General features: G+C 35.5%; 1 protein-coding gene across 2 annotated transcripts; it reads left to right on the forward strand.

Annotated features, from left to right (window-relative positions):
- Positions 1–7706: 7706 nt before the first annotated feature.
- On the forward strand, positions 7707–22895 carry LOC116128828 (regulation of nuclear pre-mRNA domain-containing protein 1B-like). 2 transcript variants are annotated; one of them, XM_031414591.1, is made up of 8 exons: positions 7707–7960; positions 9061–9181; positions 9926–10173; positions 12909–13064; positions 13206–13362; positions 16789–16928; positions 17021–17056; positions 21752–22895. In XM_031414591.1, the coding sequence occupies exons 2-8, from the start codon at positions 9103–9105 to the stop codon at positions 22652–22654; spliced, it is 1719 nt and encodes a 572-aa protein (XP_031270451.1). In that variant the 5' UTR covers positions 7707–7960; positions 9061–9102; the 3' UTR covers positions 22655–22895. The 2 variants fall into 2 exon arrangements, with proteins under 2 accessions (XP_031270451.1, XP_031270450.1); XM_031414590.1 differs by having other exon boundaries at positions 9073–9181.
- Positions 22896–24154: the final 1259 nt, after the last annotated feature.

Raw genomic sequence — 24154 nt, forward strand, 5'->3', positions numbered from 1 at the left:
AAACGACAAATAGGTACCTTCCGTCATGTTCTGTTAGTGATTTCGTTGATAATAGTGAAATGACTAAAATGCCCTTGAAAGTTTAATATTTTAGTTTTATAAATTTAAAAATTTTAAAAAACCCCCTAGGTTTGCTAATTTGACTAAATACCCAATATATAAATTTTATAAAATAACAAAAACAACCCCGCCACCTCGCAGCTGCTAGATTCCAGCCACCCGCCAGGATCTGGCCGAAAAAATTGTGTTACGACACAGACCCATCGGATCGTGTCGTAACACGTAGATTTGGCATTTTCCGGCAAGATCCATGGCTAATTTGAACGGAAAAGGCCAGACTATGGCCAGATCTGGCGTCGAGGCGAAATCTTGCCGAAAAATTGGTTACAACACATACCCGTCGGATCTGTGTCGTAACACGTCGATCTGGCATTTTCGGCAGATCTGGCCGTCGAGGCCGAAAAAGGCCAGATCGAACGCGTTACGACACAGATCCGACGGGTTTGTGTCGTAACACAATTTTCTGGCCAGATCTCGACGGTGGTGGCCGGAATTTGGCACTGCGGGTGGAGGGGTGTTTTGTTATTTTATAAATTTTATATATTGAGGTATTTAGCAAATTAGCAAACAACTAAGGGTTTTTTAGAAATTTAAATTTATAAAAAACTAAAATATTAACTCTTCAAGGGCATTTTAGTCTTTTCACTATTATCAAATGAAAATCACTAACAAAACATGAAGGAAGGTACCTTTTATCGTTTCAAAATCTTTTGGGTACCAACTTGTCGTTTCGGTAAACCTGGGTATGTGTAAGTTGGTCTCCCCAACTATGTACACTTTCCCGTTTTAGTTGAAGAGGAGAACCAACATCGGGAATGAGTCCTTAGGCAACGAGTTCTTGGGCGAGAGGATTTTCTTCTCATTTTATTGATTTCTACTCCACTTCTCCCTTTGTTGATCAAACTCTTATTTATAAGCGACGTTGAGTCCTTCACCTAGAAACAAAAAATGATGGAAGTATATGTTTATGATATACTGGTTAAATTAAAGGTTGTTGAATCTCATGTGGAACACCTCAGAGAAATGTTCGATATTCTCCGAAAATACTGAATGAAGCTAAGCCCTCTCAAATGTCCATTTGGGATAGGCTTAGGGAAGTTCCTAGCATTCATGGTGAACCAGTGAAGGGTAGAGGAAAACCCTGAAAAAATCCAAGCATTGTTAAGCATGAAAAGTCTGACAAAACAGAAGTAGGTGTAGAGCTTGATCAAGGGAGTAGTAGCCCTAGGTTGATTTGTCTCATGATCAATGGACATATGCCTGCCATTCTTTGAAATTTTGAAGGGCAACAAAAAGTTTGAATGGATTGAAGAATGCGAGCGAGCCTTCCAAGAGCTAAAGAAACATCTTGGCCAACCTCAGCTACTATCAAAGCCCATCCCAAAAGAAACCCTTCTCTTATATTTATTCATGTTGCTACACGTGATCAGCGTGGCTCTTGTCCGCGAGGAGGAAAGGATCTAGTGGCTAGTCTACCATATAAGCAAATGCCTTCTTGACATTGAGACGTGCTACCCTGAGATGGAAAAATTAGCTCTAGCCTTATTGACCACATCAAGAAAGTTGTGGTCATACTCTAGGCCCACACAGTCTATGTTCTAACGAAATTTTACAAAAACCAGATTCTTCAGGAAGGATAATTCAGTGGGCAATGAAGTTAAGTCAGTTCGATTTCTACCACATCTTGCAATTAGTAATCAAGGGTCAGGCCTTAGTAGACTTCATCTTAGAGTTCTCGTATCAACATAACGAAAGGGCGATGCCATTGAAAACAAGCAGTCGTAGCATCAGCATCCCAACAAGCCATAAATTGGAAAACATACTAACATGGAACATGTATGTGGATGGCTTGTCAAACAAAAAAGAGGCAGAAGTTGGGCTCTTGCTCGAAAGCCTGAAAGGAGATCACATCCGAGCCATAGTAAATTTTGGGTTCAATGCCTCCAACAATTAGTTTGAGTATGAGGCTATGCTCGCTAGTATTTGCTTGGCCAAAGGAGTCGGTGTGGAATCAATCCACATTTTCAACGACTCCTAGCTCGTAGTCAATCAGCTGATGGGATAATACTAGGTGAAAGAAGAAAGAATGATACTTTACTCTAAGAAGGTAAAATCTGAACTAGAGTCTTTCAAATCCTTTGTTGTCGACATAATCCTTAGAGAGCGAAACTCTACCATCGATGCACTGGCTCGACTGGCATTCTTAATGAGTAATGAAGCTCTAGGTTCGATTCTAGTAAAATTCCCACCTAAGTCCAGTATCGTTGAAAGTGAGTCAACGTCAATGGCAATCGACCAACAGCCAACATGGAACTATTGAACCACTATAAAATCTCTTGTGTTCTTTGCTTTATTTCATCTTTTTTTTGACCTTGCTAGTTACTAGTAACCACACGTACATCTTGCTTGGCCCCTCCTGAGTCCAACTAGGTTTCTTTGGTTGGTATGAATATCGCATCAACAAGTGTGAGTGAGAACGCTTTACACATGATCCCAACAAAGCCACTCTTATCTCCATTGAAGTTTGATAATTACCTATGTGCTCTCTTGGATCAATTAACCTCTGATATGTCTTTACTTGAGGCATCCTAAATCTTGTCGAGTATTTTTCCATAGTAATTTGATCAATGAATGACACACAATGGTGATCACTCCCTTTTCCTTGTCCATGTTGTTCTAACATCTCTTTGAGATGACAAATTTATTGTTGCATCATCCTATATCCCTTTGATTGTCATGATTCTCTACTTCTTCTGCAAAAAGGTAAGATCACGCACTTTGGCCTATTGTGTAACGTTTGATCTAAAGGTAAAGTTATGGTGTCTAAGACTTCTACTTCTTCGATAATAATTTCTCATCTTACCTTTTCGATACTATTTCTCTCTCAATCTCTTCCAACATCATTTCTTTCCCTACCTCTTCGATAGTCATTTCTCTCCCTATCCTTTATCCATTATTTCTATCCCTACCTCTTTGATGGTCATCCCTCTCTCATTCTTGAAGATTGTCCTTGTGTTCATCTGATAAGAGCTAGAAAATACATGTTTTGTTAGTGATTCAATTGGATTATTTGTAGAAAAATGTGTTTAATTTGTGAAATTTGAGTTAATTACTTCATAAATACATTTTATGGGATCACAAGTGTATTTTCAATATTTTTAGTTTAAAAATGATATTTGAATGAAGAAGAATGATATCGATGGAATTTGTGATGAGTAGGAACAAACGGTGCAAGAATTGGAGTTGAAACGAGAAAGTTATGATGCGTTGAAAACGAGACTTAAAACTTGGAAATTCTTCAAGATGACTAGATGAGTATGCTTTGATGTTTTTATCATAACTTGAGCTGTAGAAATCAGAATTCTATGATTCTTGTGGCGTTGGAAAGCTTCTTCAGAGAGATACAAAGTTTGTGTTAATGACTTTGCTAAATTATGAAGATTCCAGACTCATGAGACATAAAGAAATATCGATGCAGTGACCATTTTTGTCGCTGTAGCGATGGATTGCGGGTCTGTCTGGGTTATTGTATTTTCCTAGTCCAAATCTAAATGGTTTAAGACATTAAATTATTTCCTAATTAACCTCCAAACCCTAGCACTATAAATAAGGGTCTTTAATTAGTTTTTAGAGAGATTAGAGAAGGAGAAAGAGTGGCTACTATTTTGGAGATCAGAATACTTGCAATTTTCGTTCACCAATTAGAGAAGTTTTTCTATTTTTCTTTCTTGAACTTATGTTTGTTAATACAATGGTTGTTTTTATTATCGCAATTATTAATTAAATTTCTTTTGGCCAAAGATGTAGCCCAATTTATGAATATGTATTGACTTTATTGTTGTTAATTTTAACTGAACATTAATTCTGAGTTTTGTTATTGTGTGTAATGCTTTCAATTCTTATGGATCCGAGAGCTGAATGATATCATGGGTTGTGTTGAGAATGAGAGATGAAACCTGATTAGTCTAAGGTAATAAAGCCATAGATTGAGTGAACGCTAGAGATAGGTTACAATGATCTGTGAGGCTCTGGTAAATTCCATAGAACTTAATGATCTCTTAGCTTCTAAAAACTTTAGAGATTTTTTGGTTATTGCTTAAGCGTTAATTCGCTAATTGTTCGAGAGAAAATTAGTGAAATATTAGGGAGTTTGACCTTTAGAATAAGCTTAATTAGGTTAACAATAATTATCAATGCATAGGATTAAATTGGTGTGAAATCCGTGCCTTAGGTTTAGTCATATTGATCTTTTTACAAGAGTATTAATAAAATTATGCTCTTGTTTAGTTTTTAGTTTGTTTTATTTTTATTAAATCATTCTTAAAATTCCGTTTTATCAAATACTAATAAAATAGATTAGTTTGGTACTTGGTAAGTAGTTCTCTTGGGATTCGACACTCTTTTACTCGAGTTTTACTACTTGCGTGATTTCGTACACTTGCGAATAGCCTATCATCATGTTCTCTTTTCCTTTGCTTCGATGTCCTCCATTATCCTCTCCATTCATGGTTTAGTTTCTTCTTGCTCGAAGGGAATGCCTTAAGTCACTTGGTTTAAGGCAAGAAGAGAACTTGAGCAATGATGACATGACTTTCTTCCTTCTCGAGGTGTTATAGTGTGAGAGGTCCTAAGAGTTTTGTTGGTTATCAAGCTTAGGCTTATTATTGGTTGTGTTTCTTGTAGTTTCACTAGTGTGGGCGATGCCTCCCCCTTGTTTGGTAATGAATTGGTTCAACATATTTGTTAAGGTTTTGAATTTAGTCTCAAGAGTTGTGATATGAGCCTTTTGTGTTTGTTTGGGTGGTTCTTCTTGTGTATGTGCTGCAAAGCCTTTTCTTCCGCTGTGGTGATTGTTACATCGAGGGCAAACCTTAGGGACTTGTTGTGGTGGTTGCTTTTCTTCTTGCTCTTCATTGACATCTTCCATCTCAAATTCGTGTTCAAAGTCATACAAACTCATCTTCCACCCGGATAGGAACAACACTTGGCTATGATTGTCGTTTCCCACGAATGACGCTAACTGTTGACAGTCATTTTTGGGCAAATGCCAACTAGTGATTTGGACCTGGGCATTGGGGCATCTAAATATGTGTCTTCAGGTCTGGATCTTGCTTGGTCAATGACTTTGAGTGCTCAATCAATCAATTAGTGGTGAAATGTTCTTGATTCAATCCTTGTCTAAGTTCAAGTTCCTAATTAATGGTCTAAGTCTGCTCAAGTTCAATGTTAGTTCGAGCTAAGGTAAATCCGATGAGTGACCTTTTTCATCCTTTAAAAAACAAGTCACGATCAAAGGGAGTCAACAAGGTGGTTTGTTGGCTTAGATCCTCTGATGCTCAAGTCAAAATCCAGTGTATCAGAAAGTCTAAAGAGAAGGTCTCAATAATTAATTGAAGAGAGAGAAATAACAAGTGAATAGTAAATTAAAAGTTACATGGATCACAAATTGAGATACTATTTATAGAGGTGGAGGTGCTGAATGGTCCCTGGCATGAAAACCCTTGAGGTAAAGCTGCGTGGCGTTGATTCATTGGTGTACGGTCATTGTGAAATCATACTTTACAACTATTGTGGCCGAACGACTTACGCATACCCAAGGTTTTTCGAAACGACAAGTTGGTACCCAAAAGGTTTTGAAACGACAAATAGGTACCTTCCGTCATGTTCTGTTAGTGATTTTCGTTTGATAATAGTGAAATGACTAAAATGCCCTTGAAAGTTTAATATTTTAGTTTTTTATAAATTTAAAAATTTTTAAAAAACCCCCTAGGTTTGCTAATTTGACTAAATACCCCAATATATAAAATTTTTATAAAATAACAAAAACACCCCCGCCACCTGCAGTGCTAGATTCCAGCCACCACCGCCAGGATCTGGCCGAAAAATTGTGTTACGACACAGACCCATCGGATCTGTGTCGTAACACGTAGATTTGGCATTTTCCGGCAAGATCCATGGCTAATTTGACCGGAAAAGGCCAGATCTATGGCCAGATCTGGCCGTCGAGGCCGAAATCTTGCCGAAAAATTGTGTTACAACACATACCCGTCGGATCTGTGTCGTAACACGTCGATCTGGCATTTTTCGGCAGATCTGGCCGTCGAGGCCGAAAAAGGCCAGATCGACGCGTTACGACACAGATCCGACGGGTTTGTGTCGTAACACAATTTTCTGGCCAGATCTCGACGGTGGTGGCCGGAATTTGGCACTGCGGGTGGCAGGGGTGTTTTTGTTATTTTATAAAATTTTTATATATTGAGGTATTTAGTCAAATTAGCAAACCTAAGGGTTTTTTAGAAATTTTTAAATTTATAAAAAACTAAAATATTAAACTTTCAAGGGCATTTTAGTCTTTTCACTATTATCAAATGAAAATCACTAACAAAACATGACGGAAGGTACCTATTTATCGTTTCAAAATCTTTTGGGTACCAACTTGTCGTTTCGGTAAACCTTGGGTATGTGTAAGTTGTTCTCCCCAACTATTGTACACTTGTTTTCCCGTTTTAGTTGAAGAGGAGAACCAACATCGGTTAATGAGTCCTTAGGCAACGAGTTCTTGGGCGATGAGATTTTTCTTCTCATTTTATTGATTTCTACTCCACTTCTCCCTTTGTTGATCAAACTCTTATTTATAAGCGACGTTGAGTCCTTCACCTAAGACACATGACCATATCTTTTTGGACACGTGTATTAATTTCACCCATAACATTGTTATTATTTTAAGGTTATATGCCCATTTATTTTAAAAATTTAAGGGTAAATATGGTAGAAATGATAAGCATTGTGGAGCAATGTTTTAAAACCCGGCCCGGCCCGGCCCGGTCAGTTCAACCGGGACCCAAAAGCTTCAACGGGCCGAGTTTAATTTTTTCCTATTCATCCAATACCCTAGAATTTTTGGTGATGATCGGCGAACAATTAACTTTCGGCATGTTGGGGCTTTTGAAGATCAATGTCCGGTGAATGTAATGGTGGTGAAAGAGTTCATTTCTGGTGAGTAAATCGACCGGAAATCGAACAAAATTGGCAGCGGCAACGATGAGATTTTTCCGGCGATTGACAGGGCTAACGGCGATGGGGTGAGGTGGGTTTTGGTCGGAAGGAAAAGGGGAGTAATTCTAGGGTGTGGGAAGGGTTGTGTTGCCAGAATCGATGGGATCTGGCCTGAATCCGACGTCAACGTCGGTGAGATCTGGCCAAAATCGAACCTATTTCGGCTAGATCTTGGGTATATTTTGATGGAAATGGACTGAAGGGATGATTGGGGTTGTATCTGAGTGTTCTCGCCTCTAATCAGTAGCCGTCGATTTGCAGTTGGGGTGTGTTTGATATTTCAAACATAGGACTTCACGAATTTTTAGGGGTATATTTGCTTAATTTTAAATTTTTTTGTCAAACCTGGTCAAACCGTTTAGATCGGTCAACCGGGACCCGAAGCTTTGCTGGGTTCCACCCCGGGTTGGGTTTTAAAACATTGTTGTGGAGTTGAATTGTTGAAAGTTTTTTATGGTAGTTTTTATTTAATATATAATCCTTTGGGTTTAATGAAATTTCGGCAATGTAGGATTAGGAGAAAATATGGCTAAACGCGTCGTTTTAAGTGTCGAAAGTAGGTGGTTTGTTCCAAGATAAAAGAAGGTGTTGGAACCCTTAAATCTGCAATCATTGAACTCAACCGATTTTACAGAGATTTTTCGAATTGTAAAGCTTCACGTCGCCGAATTTTCCCTCCGGCTGTAGAATCGCAAAGTTTTCTTGCTGGTTGTCTTCTTTGTGCTGCCATTGGAAGCCATGAAGTTGTTGTTAAAGTCGTGATCGCCGGCTATCGTCCAAGCTGGCCGTCGATCGCTTCTTCACCGTGAAGTGGTTGGCTGCTTGAGTCGGCTTTCGAACCGTGAGTATGAAATTAAGAAAGTTCTTCTTTTTGAATAAGGTGTAATGTCAGATGAAATCGAATGGTGAAATAGATAGAAAAAACCTTCTGAAATTATATAAACAAGACCATCTTCAGTTGTTTGGTTTTAGGATTTCTTGATAGTGAACAAAATTATAGCATTTACACTCTAAGTGGAAATCCGAAGTACGTAGATGTAGTAATATTACTTGATTTCTTATTTATAATTCAATGTTTTAGTAGTATTGGACTTCAATTATTGTTTTTAGTAGTATTATGATTTCTTATTTACTTTCTAGGTAGAATTATGATTACCTACATAAATAGGGTTGGTAGGTTTCAGTTATTCATTCAAGTTTTCAATAAAATCTCTATTACTTCCTTTGAATGACTTAGAGGACAATTCATTGCTGTAACAATTGCTTCTAGTTGGAAGACATAATATTCCCTTGTGTTCTTTCATGTCTGAGTGCAGGGATGGAGCCACTAACGGCTGAGTGGGGGCTCATGCCTCCACTGCCCTTGGAAAATTCAATTAATTCCCGTCAGTTTTGTTCTTTTAACAAAATGCCCCCTTTCTTCTATGAAAGTAGTTAAGTCTTTGTGCCACCAATTTTTCCATGTTTTAATTCTTTTTCCTCAACCTCCTATACATTTTAAGCTTCTATTTTTCTTTTCTCTCTTATGATTGAATATAGTGTTTATCAATAAAACAACCACTTTATTTTATAATTTCAAAATTATATTTTTTTCTCTAATGATTAAATTCTTCATCTATTCAAAATAGAAGTATTAATTGGGGCCTCAGGTTTTAATTTTATGGTTAGTTTTTAATACTTTAATCTTTAATTTTTTAATATTTCAATTTTTTCTTTTAATTTGCCCCCACTTAAACAAATTGCTGGCTCCGTCATTGAAATGTGAAACACAATGAATATGCATGGAATTATTTCTTTCATATTGGAAATCCATTGCCTATTTGGACTAATTTTTTATGACGACTTTACCTGATTTTGTTTCTGCCTTGTCTTGTTTTTCGCATGTTAATTTTTTACATAAAATTAATTCTTCATTTTCGATCTTTTTTTGTTTATCGAACTTACAGAAATTACTGCAGGATATAGCAAAACCTATTGAACATCAGGATGAGCAGCGAGGCTTTTGATGGAGTGATATTGGCTGAGAAGTTATCTAAACTTAACAATTCACAACAAAGCATTGAATGTATCCTCATGTTATATTTTTAGTTGAAAAATCTGTAGTGCTAGGTATTTTCTTGACCTTTTAATGCCATCTAATAAAAAGTATTTGATGTGTAATAAATTGAGTTATATTGTGATTTTCTTTGTGGCACATGTAACTATAGCAAAATAGCATTGTAAAAGTTTTGAAAGTTGAGAGTAGTATGCAAATCTCAATTTGCTTATAACATTGGATCATGACTCTTGATAGATATACATTTCTTTGGTCGTCACTTGTCTAATATTTCAATTATATGTCCTCGTTCATGTTGTAGCTCCTTTTTTTTCCCTATTTAATTGGCCTTACTTCTATCTGAATTCAGTATTTAACATAGGCATTAAGACTCCTTGCACCTGATGACTAATTGTTTGAAACCTTTAGCTAAGATAATTATTGATGAATTCATATGCCTCTAGAACTGATCTTTTGGTGGAAATGAAGCTCTACTTTCTTCACATTGTTGCACAATATTTATCTTCATCATGATCATAACAGTTCATCTTGAGTATTGATCAAATAATTTATGAGTAGAATGAACAAGTTTATAGCAAATTTCTTTTTTGGTAATTTTGCATTAAGTTAATTTTCAAAGGAACAGTTGACAAAATAGTAATTTTCATCCTCATGCTTCCAGTTTTATGTGGTTTCTGTTTTCACATTTGAGTTTTTCTTTACCCATGAATTTGATTTGATTTGGTTGTTATGTATTTCTTTAACAATGCTCAGCATTGTCTCGATGGTGTATTACTCACCGGAAGAAAGCAAAACAGATTGTTGAAACGTGGGATAAACTGTTCAACTCTTCCCAGAAAGAGCAGCGTGTTTCTTTCCTATATTTAGCTAATGATATTCTGCAAAATAGTAGGAGAAAGGGCAGCGAGTTTGTGAATGAATTTTGGAAAGTTCTTCCTGTTGCTCTCAAGCATGTTTATGATAATGGTGATGAATATGGAAAAAAAGCAGTGACGAGACTGGTAGGGTTTTTTATTTTAATTCTCATAAATGCGGGCATTTCTCTATTAGTTGTTTACATGCCAGATTGGATTATAGATGATATATTTGGAATTAGCAAATATCTGTCTGTTAATTTGTACGGAGAAAGGTTATTTGATAGATGAATGATATTCCTTTTGGTCATCCAGATCTTTTCTTGTGTCTGATTCTATCTTAGATTTATTAATAGATCTTATTTGGAAAGATAAATCATTGGGACTAGCTGGCTTTACCCTGGCTGTTCATCAATATTGTTGGGTAATTAAGAAGGATCTGATCGAGTGTTGTGAATTCTTTCATAATGTTATTGTGAACTCTGAAAAATTATGCTGCTTTCATATGTTTGATGCTTTATGTCTTATTTTTTGAGATCAATGATTATAGACTTTAAGACTTGCCATTAACCATTGAAAGGTTTTAGCTAAAGTCTTGGCTGCAACAATGAAAGAGGTTGTGGGGGATTCAATCTTAGCAACCCAATGATGCTTACTGGAGGGTAACTATATTTTTAATCCAGTTGCTATTGAGATGTTGCAGGAGTACATGAAGTGAGGAGGAATGTGTATTCAGGATTGACTTTGAGAAAGCATATGATTATGTGGATTGATGGTAATTGGGTTTTCTCATGGGAGTTAGGATTTGGCCTAAGTTGGAGAAGCGGATCATAGGTTTTTATAATGTCAACATATATATTTTCTTACATGGAAAGCCGAGAGGGAAATTTGAAGCTTCTAAGGGGTTACGACAAAGGGGGCTGCTTTCTTCTTTCCTTTTAACTTTGGTTGTGGACGTTCGTAGTTGGCTGGTGGATATGGATAAAGAGAATAATTTAGTGCAGGGCTGCAATTCATAATCGTACAGTTGCAATCTCTCATCTTGTTGGTTTCTGATTACACCATATTTTTCCATCTGGAGGACGAATTGTAGCTTGATAACTTCTTTAAGATCGTTTAGTGGAATCCAAACCTTGTTTATTTTAGTGAACTTTATCACTTAGGATGGTAGTCATTTCTATGGCATGGGAAATATATTGTTGGTGGAAGAGAGAGAATTAGATTTTTCGGAAGTTTGATTGGTGAGGCAGCTTTTTCCAGCTTTTTTTAAAGGATATATGGGTCTAAAATTGGGAACAACCTTCCTATTATTAACATTGTGTTGTCCTCTTCTTTTAATTGGGGTTGATCTTAAGTTCACTAGAATTCTTAATGACAAGAGGCTAGAGATTATGCAACTTAGAAGTTTTGGAGTATGTTCTATGAATTCAGCGACTATGAAAGAGTGTGGTCTTTTCTGCTTCCAATATGTTTTTTTTTTTTTTTTTTTTAACTCTGATGAGAGAGAGAAAACTATCTTCAGGAAGCTTTTCTTATTTAAATATTTCTCTGCTTGGTTGGTTAATAGTTCAAAAAACTTTTTTGGTTGATTGGTGAAATGTATTTTTATTTTTTATGATAAATTGAGAAAATGGTTTAGGATTTTACTCCCTTTCAAATCATTGTTTTCATGTATAGTTAAATGCATATATGGATTGCGTAAAATCATTTGGGATTCTTCATGGTCTAGGGTGACTTCCTTAGTCTCATAAAGGCTATTACCAAATACCAGGAATGTTATGACCTCATCCTTTATATCAATCCAGATCTTCTTAATGGTGAAAGGATTATATTCTGGAAAGATCCTCGTTGGAATTATGTTTGGTACACGTTGTTCTCCTAAACTTCACCATTAGTGTATTGCTAAGGTTTGTTTTATCAATTTTAATTTAATTTGTCAGTCTTCCTTTGATTGATAATGATGATGTTGCCATGTTTAACCACTTTAAACTAATGCTAGTGACTGTAGCTATATCTTGTTGTGATAGTGGATATTCTTTCATGGCATTAGGAGTAGAATGATGATATGGTTACAATCCAAAATTTGAATGTGTAGGATAATACAAATGCATACACATAAATGCAAATACTTTTGGATGTTAATGATGATATTGCTTAACTCTATATATTGTTTGATGACTTTAAACTAATTTTAACAAGTGCAGCTATACTTTGTTATGTTGTCGATATTCGTTCTTGGCACTAAGAGTAGAAAGATAATGTGATTACAAAGCAAAATCTTTATGGGGGGTGTGTATATATGTATCTTAATTTTTTTGAAACTTTTTTGGGCCTCTATCTTCTCAAATCTAATGTTGTTGAGAGACGCTGAGTTGGTGATACAAGTAATTACTTTAAACCTCTCTCTTGACAACCTTGGATTAGAAAAAATGAATGACTCATAAATACTATTAAATAATTAAATTACCATATCTTGAATTTGTATATATATTTATTTTCTCCTTAATGTGATGAAAGAATAATTGCTATTAGAGAATTTACTTACATGATCAGAGGAAAATTATTGTGACCCAAACTTGTGTAACCATGCTTGTAGTGTTAACTGTCATTTGGTGTTGAGCTTGGGTAAACAAAACCATGGATCGGTCATTTTACCGTAAACACTTTAAGTTCTACTCTTTCTTTAAATTAACTTATCCAATTGCATCGTGTAATTCTCTTGGCTCTAGTGGGTGGCTCCAACAAGAAGATTTGGTGAATATTTATAACTTAGAATGGAATAATTCATTATTCATCATCTATCTATATATGTGTAGCTCTAAATATTAGTCGTCCCATCTTCTTACTTTATGAACTAGCATCTTCTCTATTCATTTTGATAGGTTGACATATGGGAAGAAAGGAAAGTTTTTGGTTCTCGAGGGCAGAATCTTAAAGATGAATTGCTTGGTAAGAATCCTCGTCCTATTTCTGTGAGCAATGGAAAGAGCTCAAATCCAATCAAGATAGTGAAGAGGGATGTTAATTCATTAAGAATTGTAAGCATTTATCAATTATGTGGCAGTATTTTGTTCCGTTTGTTTCAATTTCATTTGCTCTTTTTTATTTTATTTTCTATCTGTTGATTTTTATGTATCTGATTTGTTAAATGTATTTTTTTATGGTCATCTTAACTTCAGAAATTGGCTGTTGGAGCTCTGCCAGAAAAAATAATTACTTCATTTCAGTCTGTACTCGATGAAAGCCTTAATGAAGAAGCTGCTTTAAACAAGTGTAATGCTGCTGCACACCATGTGGGAAAACTTGGGGAAGATTTTGAAAACTCTCCAGCTCCAGGTATGAGTTTTGTTATGGGTTTTCATGCTTCCCACGTGTTAGGTCTCTACTTTTATGATTTACTGGCAGATTTTATGATGCCATGTCCAAAATGCATGGGAGGGGGTCTTGAGTTTGGTTTCTGAAATTAATCGGGGTAACTTGTCAGTATCCAATGTTACAAGGGTGTGTATGGAATAACCCAAAATAAGACCCATAATCTGTGCTGAGATAGCACTAATTGACAGTTGATCAACATATGATGATGCAAATATAGGGGTGAGAAAGGTACAACGTTGTGTCGGATGCATGTGGTACTTTAAAACTTTGTACCTGCCAATTGCTGCATGGTTATATTGATAATTATTGCAGTTATTGGAGAAGAAATAATTTAGAACTTTTTTTGATTAAGTTGGAGAGATTTTACAAAGACGTGACAATTTATTTTCAGTAGTAATATTGACATAGTAAGTCATCAGTATAAATAGTGAGAGAAGGCTATCTCAGAGCTTTGGTATTTATGCTCTCATGGTTGGTTAGCTTTCTAAAGTAAGGATCTAACTTGTGACTTCTGTTTCTCTAGGCACTATGCTAGGTTGAGTAAATAGTTATTTTAGGATAATTTGGATGCATGTAATGATCGCCTTTTCCCTTAAACCAGGGAGATAATTTAGAATGCATAAGGAAAATTGGAACTTTCTGGCTATTTTATGTGTTTTTGTTAAAATGTGCATGTGGTTTCGAGAGATCTTTAGAGGACATCTGGTGAAAACCTTGGATCTAATGGGAGAACGGTAAAACCTAGATTTGAGAATATGCAAAAAATTATGATGAAGTTATATCAAATAACTTCTGAAGATCCTAGAAGGAATAACTTTAACTTTTATGGGACAGCCAAAGTTTTGGGTTTATCTTTCCTGAAATAATTTTATTTATTTATTTTGCTTCATACAACACAATTGGTAGGTGACAGTGGTTTGTTGCGAAGGGATTTGCGATTTTGACTGATAAAAGCACTTTCTTAAGGTGCTGGATGTTGCTCGTATCCCTGGAGCTGTTGATCCCCATTCTGCTGCTTTTTGACAAGTTCACTTTGACACCAAAAGAAATGCTAAAATACTCAATAGCAGCTTAGTTATTTTTTATTTCTATTTGATGAATATAATAAGGTGTCATCAAAGAATTTGATATAGTTTACCTTTATTTTATCCTTTCTCACCATAATGCCATTAACCGTTCTAGCTTCAACTGCTATATCTATCAATCTACTTAGTTTTTTAACCATATAACTATTACATGTTTATATGCTATTATACTTGCTCATGGGTGGTTGATTATTTATTAGATACATTTATAATTATTGTAGAAATTTTCTTTATGCTCAGTCTCTTAATTTTACTATTGATTTTTGTTAAAATGGGTTTAATTTGTTTAAATATATTAATTTCTTCAAATATAATCAATTGGGTTAAATTTGTTTAAATCGGTTAAGTTGGTTGGAGAGGTTAAACGAGTTTGTGTTATTTGATTGACATATCTATTTGTTAAATTGAGTTACATTAGACTTGTTGTGTCATTTATTTGACATGACGGACTTATTAAAGGGTTGACTTGATTGATTAAGAGTGGTTTGTGCTCTTGTTTGACCTCTATCAGTTAAATGTATCTTGTTTTATTGGACCTAAACCCAATTATATTCTCACTTTTTCAGAAGCCAAACTTGACTACTTAGCATGAACCCCCACCCCTATCGTTGGACGGGAAAAGGTTTTCATATCCCAAAGAAGTAGACTTAAGACTAAATCAATGAATATAATATACTTTTTGTCATTGTTTTTCAAAGGGAAGCTAAAAACAAAACTCTATTACATGAAGAATGGCTGTCCTCTTCTCTATCGGTGTATAGCCCTTTTCTTTTTCTTTTTTTTTCAGTTTTCTCAAGCTTGTCCTTTTTTAGTGACTGCATTTTCACCTTTTATAACACTTTTTATTACTACAATTTCATAGTTTTTTAATTTTTTTTTTTCTATGAATCAGTATAATCTATTTTACCCTTTCATTTCCTGTCTTCAAAATTTTGTACTAGGTATCAAATAGAATTGACAAATTGTCTAATGATTCCTTTTGTCGAGGGATTTGGAGAAGTGGACAATATCATTGAAGATATGGTAGTCTCCTTTTCTCCTTCCTTGGGTTGGTTTTGGAACTTCAACTTTTTGAGAAATTTGAACAATAGAGATAACCATGAACCCTCAGGCCTTTTAGCTGTGGTGGATAGAGAGTTTGGAAGCTCCGTTATTCGGGGCCATTTCATGCAAATCCTTTTTCAGTTGGTTCATTGATGATCGCTCTATTAGTCTTTTTTCAAAGAGCCTGCATGATCTAGGAAGTCAAAGTGCCTTGTAAAATCAATATTGGTGATGTTATTCTAAGAAGGTTTCCAAATTGGTATCTCTCCCCTTCTTTTTTTGTCTTGTTCAAAAGTAACATGGAAACTACAATCATCTCTTCTTACATTTCTAGTCTCTTTAAGATTATGGTACAAACTTCTCCAAGTAGCAAAGATGAAGTGGGTTATTCTAGCCTCTTGTGGCGACTTTCTTTCAGAACACAATTTTGGTTTTGGTAGAGGGGATGAGGCCAAAATCTTGTGTTGTGCTATTTTAGCTACTTCTGTGTGATTTGGTAAGAAAGAAACAATAAGAATTTTCGAAGATAGATGGGAGGAAGATATTCTTAGTTTGTGGCAAAGTTTGTCTGTTTGCTTCTCTTTGGGTTTCAGTCACTAAAATTTTTCAAGATACGTCCTTTTTCTTTGTTCACTTAAGATTGGGGATGAGTTTTAGGTTACTTTTGTGCCATTGGCATTGATTTTTGAGTTGTCTAGCTTTTGTTTGAGTTGATCAGCTTATACTGTATCAATCTTTTGTGATTTATTCGATGGATCTTAACTTTTGTGGACATCTTTTTCACACTCTTGTAATATTTTCAAGCAATGATATTGTTTTAGATTCGTAAAGGAAAAATAAAAAGAGGGCTCTAAATGGTTGTACATGTTCCCTTTGGNCCGGAGCACTCAAAGCTGTTGGAGCAAATGCTTTTTCAATTGTGATGTTAGTACTTGGCACTGACGTTAAATGATCTTTTGAAATGCCATCATCCTGCTTCTTTCTCAATTTTGTCACCTCGTTGGGGATCTGCCAGCTGCTTACCTAGATGACAAAGCCAATAGTAAGTACAATTTGTAAATGATATTTAAGCTATAGCCGCAACACCTGAACATATTTAAGGCTTAGACCTCCCTTTTGAAATTGCATCATCCTGCTTCTTTCTCACTTCTTTTCCATTATAAACCTTGGCAGAATGACAGTCATTTCTCTCACTCATAAATCACAGTTTATCAAAATTATAAAGCATATACTTTTTTTTTTTTTTTTTTTAAATCAGGAAATCAGCATGGGTCTGCAGTGGTTGATCAGCTACAAGAACAGGAAAATGTCCTTCAACAATGCGTTGGACAACTTGAAAGTGCTGAAACATCAAGAGCTGCCTTGGTTTCCCAGCTTAAAGAGGCACTTCAGGACCAAGTACTGTTTTGTTGCAAATCTATGTTCTCGAGTATGCAATCATAATGCTAAATTCTTTAGCAGTATTGACTCTCTGATTTAATTTTTTTCAGGAATTAAAGCTGGAGTTCATTCGTGCTCGGTTGCAAGTAAGAAACATATCTCTCTATGTGCCTTTTAAAAGTGATTTCTCTGAATCTACTTAAAAGTGATTGCTCAAGAAGTTGATTCTGCAAAGAAGTACTTAATTTGAAGTACTTTTGATGTCATCAAAACATGATGGAGACATAAGATTGCCATTGTACTGGTCTGCAGAATGCCATACAACTAGGTTTAGCAATTTGGTGCTGGGTTTTTATTGCAGATTTAAGTTATTGCGTTCTTAACAGTGAGAAAATATGCTATTATATCTTATCTTTAAAATAATTCTTCAATAAGTGTAGCCAGTTGCTCATGCCTTTTTGGGAAAATGTTGTGTTCTATTATCTCTGGGAGAAATGAGTATTATATAAATATATGGACTTTGAGTAGAACAGTCTCTTCACTCTTGGATCGGCATTTTGATGTAACTTGCTATAGAGGTTTCACGTTATGTAGAAGTATCAAATTTGGACATGAGGGTCTGACTGAAAGGATTAGTGGGTGATTCTTAATAGGTATTATTACAGATGCTCAAAGCCTTGTAAAAGGCACACATACATGTCTGTTGCGGTTTGAGCATGCTACGATAAATTATTTTGTTATATCTAAAAGTTCTGTATTGGTGTATTGAAGGCAAAATCATTTTTAGTGAATGGAATTACGTCATTAGTTGCAAGAATGAAGTTGTTGTTTATGCTTGATGCTAAAAAGTGTAGTACCACTTTATTGAATAGGACTGACATATTGTGCTATTTTTGCAATGTAAAGGATCTTTTTGCATGATATTTTGATCAGAAAAATATGACAAAGTTGGCTCCTGTTGAGGATTCAGCTGCAATTGGTCAGTAGTGTCTTCTTGAGTGGCTTTATGCTGAAGCAGCCCATCACTGTTGAAGCCCTGGCCCACTAAATTTAGGGTTTTTTGATATTGTTTTCCAAATTTGTTTTTTAAAGATGAATTTGGAAATGGAAACAAGAAATTGCATTTGGTGTTTAGAAATTTAAAATGTGTTTGGTTGCATAATCGGTATAAATATCTTGGAAACTGTTTGCAATAAATTTGATTAATCAAATGTCATGCTATTGTCATTTCCTTTTCCAGTCTTCTTAAAGAATTATAACAATGTGGGATCTATCACAATGATAAAATAATAATGATGTGTTGGTAAAATATCTGGAATTTTTTCATATGTAGTTTCAAGAATCTTATTCAATTTCAGCTCCCAAATTTTTCCTTTTTTTATATATATTTTTTTAACTTAATTGCTCACTGTATTAGCCTTAACATTCTAAATGGTCTCTTGTTTAGTAGCCTGTGAGGAAATCTTCTTTGCCATGGTCTCATGTATCCTCTCAATTCTGGTCAGTTGTTTGATTGGTAGATTTTTGCTAAAGGAGCATTGGCAAAGATAGATCTCTTTTCTTGAATTATTTTGATGGGTAGTGACTCCCTCTCTCTGTTTTTCTTCATTTTAATAGAATTGTTTGGAAAGGTGGGCCTGTTGTAGTTCAGAGGTTTGCTCTTTTAAGATTGTGTAGTTGCATTCTATAATAATGGGGACACAGAGGTAGGTCAAGGCGTTTTTCTTTTGGGTGGAAGATGTTGGGTACTGAGTTATTCATGTTTTCTTTCTATTTGGAATTCAATCTTTTAAAAGAAAAAAAAAATGAACACAAATAACTGTCTAAAGACATTTTACTTGTCTTTGTAAATTTTGGAGAATGGACCTTCATTTGCAAAAGTAATGCTGGACATGTTTTCAGTATATTTTATTTTCTTGATTTTTAAAAGAGAAACAAAGGAATTGTTTTTGACAAAAAAGGGTGTTTAATGGTCCGTACTAGTTACTATTGGCTTATATATAAGCATTCAAAAGTTATTGAGTCTTCATTATGTTGATGACTCAACGTTTCTTGTTGATTAAGCAGTGTCTTTGCTGGGGGTCAAATTACAGCTGGCTATAGATCATCTACTTGATTGCATTATACTCTCTCCTGTCTCACACACACTAGTGAATGTTAAAAAGTGGTTTCATGTCTCTCAATCTATAGTTTGTGTTGTTCTCGTGTGAGCTATTGTTTTTCATATTTAAGCATTATAGTACGGTGGGATGAAAAAGTATGCCATTTAAAGATTTTAAGTATTTTCACTTACTGAGTTGAGTTATATTGGGTTATTCTTTCAATAGTTTAGAAATGTGGTGGACATAACTGTAAAATGGATGCCAAAATTAGCGTGTGAGATGGAGTTAAATGGTTTTTTTTGGAAAACATCTCTTTCTCGTATGAAAATTTTAGGTACAAAGTTTTTTGTGGCTACTTGTTGTATATGTGTAAGGGATGTAAAGCTTGTGGACCACTATTCTCTGATTGATTTCCTGTTAGTCTATTTAATTTGTTGCAAAGTGTCATTAGACCATTCATATAACACTAATGGATTTATTGTCAAGTTGCTTGAAAGTGAAGAGGTTTTAGTTGCATTGTTGTAGGATGGTTCTCTTAGTTTGCTTTAGAATTTATGGCTAGAGAGGATTTTTTTTTTTTTTTTCAATTGTTTAATGTGGAATCAAATCTAAAGAGGTCTGTGTTTTATTTCATAAAAGCTAGATAATTATAATACAAAACAATGGACCAATTTGCCTACAGCCAGGGGTTGCATTGTAGAGCTAAACACCTGTCTTAGCAGTCCGCATGAGAGGTCTAAACCTGTGGAGCAATGTTGAGACTTAAACAAAGGAGATATTGGTAACTGTTTGTTGTTGATTTGTATTATTGTTGTTTTTATACTTTTGGGAAAGTCAGTTATTTAACAATTGTGGTTCCTCCGAGGCTGTGTATATGCCTTTTGGCAACTAAGGTCTATAAATTTGGGTTTGCAATTTTTTAGAATTGGGATGCAAGCATTCAAATTTGTAAGCTGACAACCTTTTTATTTAAAATCGCTTGAACTGTAAGCACAAATACAACTTGTTTATTAAATAGCTAATATTAGAAATATCAATATAGCTAATTCAGTTAACTGTTCATTTCAGAATTTTGGGGCCATGCGGGATTGGGCTTTTCTTTGGGCATCTGTCACTTCAGAATTCAAAGATTTTTTTTTTTTTTTTTTTTTTTTTTAATTCATCAAAATTGGGAAGCTTCAATCACCTAGCAAGGAAAGATTTTTGTGCAAATTTGATTAGTGTTATTTAGTGTTGAAGTTTATGGATCAGGAGAAGTGTTTTCATTTTGTTTTGTTCCATGAACCCTAGGGTTTAGGGACAGCTCGTCCATTTGTATGGACATCTTGTCCACTCTTATATACTTTGTATACTTTTTATAGGGAATATTTGTTTCTTAGGAAAAAAAAAAGTAAGCTATTCATTTCACGTCAACCATTAATTTCTTTGTATATTTTTAGATTAATGTAGAAATATTTAAGCATGTCATGGAGTGTAAAACTAATAAAGTTTCTTTATCTTAAATATCTTTTTTGAGAATCAGTACATAAATTAAATCTCTTTAATAGGGAAGTATCTTGTTTTGCTTGGACTGTTGCACTAAGGAGGATTATGATCATTGAAATGCTCATCAATGTGCACAGTGGTTGCATTGGTTTGTATGTGCGAGGGGGAAAAAGAGTTGGTGAATAACACTACGTAGCCTTTCACCTTGGAACCCGTGGTATTTATTGTATCTCTAATTGGCATGGAAGATTGGTGATAGTACTCCACTAGATTGGCTAGATTGCTTTGCTGTGCCTGGGTGTTTTGGAATTGGTGGAAATTGAGTAAAGATAGCCCATTTCTTGAGCTCTGTAATATCCACTACTACATTCTTTGCATGAACAAATGACCTAAACTGTACTATTTTCTTTTCTAAATATTGATTCTTCACATTTTCAGTTTATCTGTTGTTTAGTTTGTTGTCTCTTTTATATTGTGTACTTGGTTCCCCTTTGCATTCTATAGTGATATGTCCTTATTGGAAGTCTCCTGCAAAATGGTGGCTATAAATTTTCTCTCATCTTTACCTGGTTTATATACTTGGGTTTAGATGGTTTAGGCTGGATTTGCAGATTGAAATTGTCTCATTTGGACTGCTGGTGATGTAGGGACAGAGCATGTGTATTTTTTTTTTTTTTTTTTTTATGAAGAGACAACTAACTGCTTGTTAGAGTCAGACATGTGCCTCTGGTTGCTAATCTGTAATCTTTAATATATCTTGGAAAAAGAGAGCAAAATAAACTGGGGCATTTTATGTTGGAAGTTTTTCTGAGTCAAAGAGAATTTTGCTTTGAGTGGTATTGGACACCATGGCTTACAAAATTTTGCATGATGACTCACTAAACAGAGGAAAAATGAAGGAAAACAGAAATTTCGGTGCTCAAATGTTGCCTACATATATATACCTGTATGTTAGATGCCTACGCACAATAGCGGCCTTTGGCTTTTTGGGATTTAGAAGTGTTGAATATTCTTTCATGTTTTAGATCCTGACTTCCATTTCCCAAGGTAGGGATTTTAAAATGTTGGCTTTTTATGCCTCATGAATTTTTCGGTTGTTTTAAGTATGCCAATATACTTCTATTGTTGTTTTTTTCTTATTAATGTTGAAGATTTTTCTATTTCGTTGTATTTATTAATGATTGGAGTAAATAACTTTAAGATTTAGTGGCTGCTTTGCTGAGATGAAGTATAATTGTTGGTTATAATGCACAGGTTGCTCGAGGTCAGATTGAGCGAGCAAGTGATATGAGGAAAAGGCTAACATCTCCTCCAGTTCCTGGTCTTCCATCTGGCAATAATATTCCAGCAACAGAGTCTGCAAAGGTGGTAGAGTCCATTATTCCCTCTATTCAGCCAACCAGCGCTCCACCTCACTCTCTCAACCAACCTGTCCTTTCATTTGCACCATTGAAAGCTACTGAAGAAGATAACAAGAAAGCAGCGGCAGCTGCTGTTGCTGCTAAGCTTGCTGCCTCTACATCCTCTGCCCAGATGCTTACCTCAGTTCTTTCATCTCTTGTTGCAGAAGAAGCTGCCTCATTGAATGGTAGCTTAAACTCTGGTGGATTCACTGCAGGTTTATCCATATTCCCACCAGAAAAACGGCCCAAACTTGAGAAACCAATGGCCATTTCTGATGTCAGCAATTCTGATGTGGGCAGCTCAACCTATTTTAGCTCTTTACAACAGCAACCAATGACCAATATGCCAGTTGTACTGTCCTCAAGTATGCAACCGATGGCCCAATCAAACCAGATGCAATCCCCATTTGCTCCAGCTCCGCCACCACCTCCTCCACCCCCTCTATCACCCGTAAATCCACCAGTTAGTCAATATGTTCAGTCTGCTGGTATGATGGTTGGTGTCATGCCATATGGTTATGGAGCAAATACACTACCACCACCGCCTCTGCTGCCTCCACATATTGCAATGGGTTTGGGACGACCTGGTTCTCAGTCACTCCAGCCTCAGCCACAGCCACAGCCCCAGCATTCGCAGCAGCAACAACAGCAACAGCAGCAGCAGCAACCAGCTGGAGGAGGATATTATCGGCCGCCAGGCATTGGATTTTATGGGCAGAGCCAGCCTTCAACGCCTCCAGTACCTCGGCAGTAGGCTACCCTCAAAACTCACGGGTGACAGGGTCCTTAAAGAGGCTGTTGTGTATTGGGTTTTTCAGGCAAAGCCATCAACCAGTACTTATCCAACCTCGGCATGGAGTTTTTCTTAAAATCATGAAACTCATCGGGTCTTCATGATCTGTGCTATTGTGTAAATTAATAGAAATTTAGTTAGATGTGCATGTAGACTTAATATGAAATCCTTTCACTGACGCCCCACCTTAGGATTCATCATCCCCCCCAAATCCATGATTACTTGCAATGTTGCATTGTATCTGTGTATCTTTGACGGAAACGAGACCTGACAGTACGACCCCTACACTGTTTAACGCAAAATAATGTACGTGTTTAGTAGCATAGGGGGTCATCATATCAAGCCGTAAAATATTTGCAGGCACCTCTGTATCTTGTTTTAGGCACCTTTTTTCTCTGCATCCAGCAATTGCTTCAAATGTTGAACTTGAATACCTTTTTCATCCTGCTTTCTTGGATTTAGCTGTTTGGTAAATTATAACGACATACTGGAAGAAAATAAGAATACTGACAGGTGCAATTGTAATATATGATGCAACAGCTTGCACTGTTACCATTTTCTTTTGTGCGTCTGTTAGTGCCTAAGCATTGTTTTAAAACCTGGGCTGGAGGGCAATTGTTCTGTTGACCATGCCTAAGCATTGTTTTAAAACCTGGATTGGAGGGAAATTGTTTTGTTGACCGGATCACAGATCGACCGGTCAAATCGGTTGGACCGATGATGTTATCATGCTGATTTCAGCACTTCCAAAAAAAAATCCAGATTTTTCATTCAAATTTTCAGTGACAACTTAATTATTGCATCGACATGATTCAAATTTAATAACAATCCAAACATGATTTAACAACAATCTTAACATGATGTTGTGTTCATCTATTACAAATTAAATGACAAGATATTAGAAAGATAGTCACATAATAATTAATAACAAAACATTTGGTGTAAGTGTTTTTTCACGTCTCCATGTTTCAACTTTCAAATCAATATATAATATTATACGTTATAGCTCCACCAAAAATTTATAATTGATAAAAACTTTTGTAGTTTACAATATGCTTGAAATGCGAAAACAGAATGTTATTCCAAAAGGCACCTTGACTTTTAATTTAAGCATTATATCTCTTTATTCTCATATTTGGACAAATCTGGGTTATTCAACCGGAGGGAGAAAACACAAATAATCTGAGTACCTTCAAATTATCATCCAGATTCGAGTAAAATAATTCTGCAACTTCCAATCAAATAATAAAAAAAAAAAAACTTCTAAATCTAGAGGATTCTGCCAAAAAAGAAAAAAATTAAATTCCAATCAAATAAACCAAACGTTATAATCAAAACAAAACTTCCAATCAAATAATCAAAACAATACTTCCAAATCCAGAAAAAGAGAATCAAATAAACCAGATGTACCTTCAAATTGTCGTCGTCGTCGATTTCCAGTGAGGGAGCTAGCCGTTGTCG

The sequence above is a fragment of the Pistacia vera genome, unplaced genomic scaffold (assembly GCF_008641045.1).
Source record: "Pistacia vera cultivar Batoury unplaced genomic scaffold, PisVer_v2 Contig204, whole genome shotgun sequence".
NCBI lineage: Eukaryota > Viridiplantae > Streptophyta > Magnoliopsida > Sapindales > Anacardiaceae > Pistacia > Pistacia vera.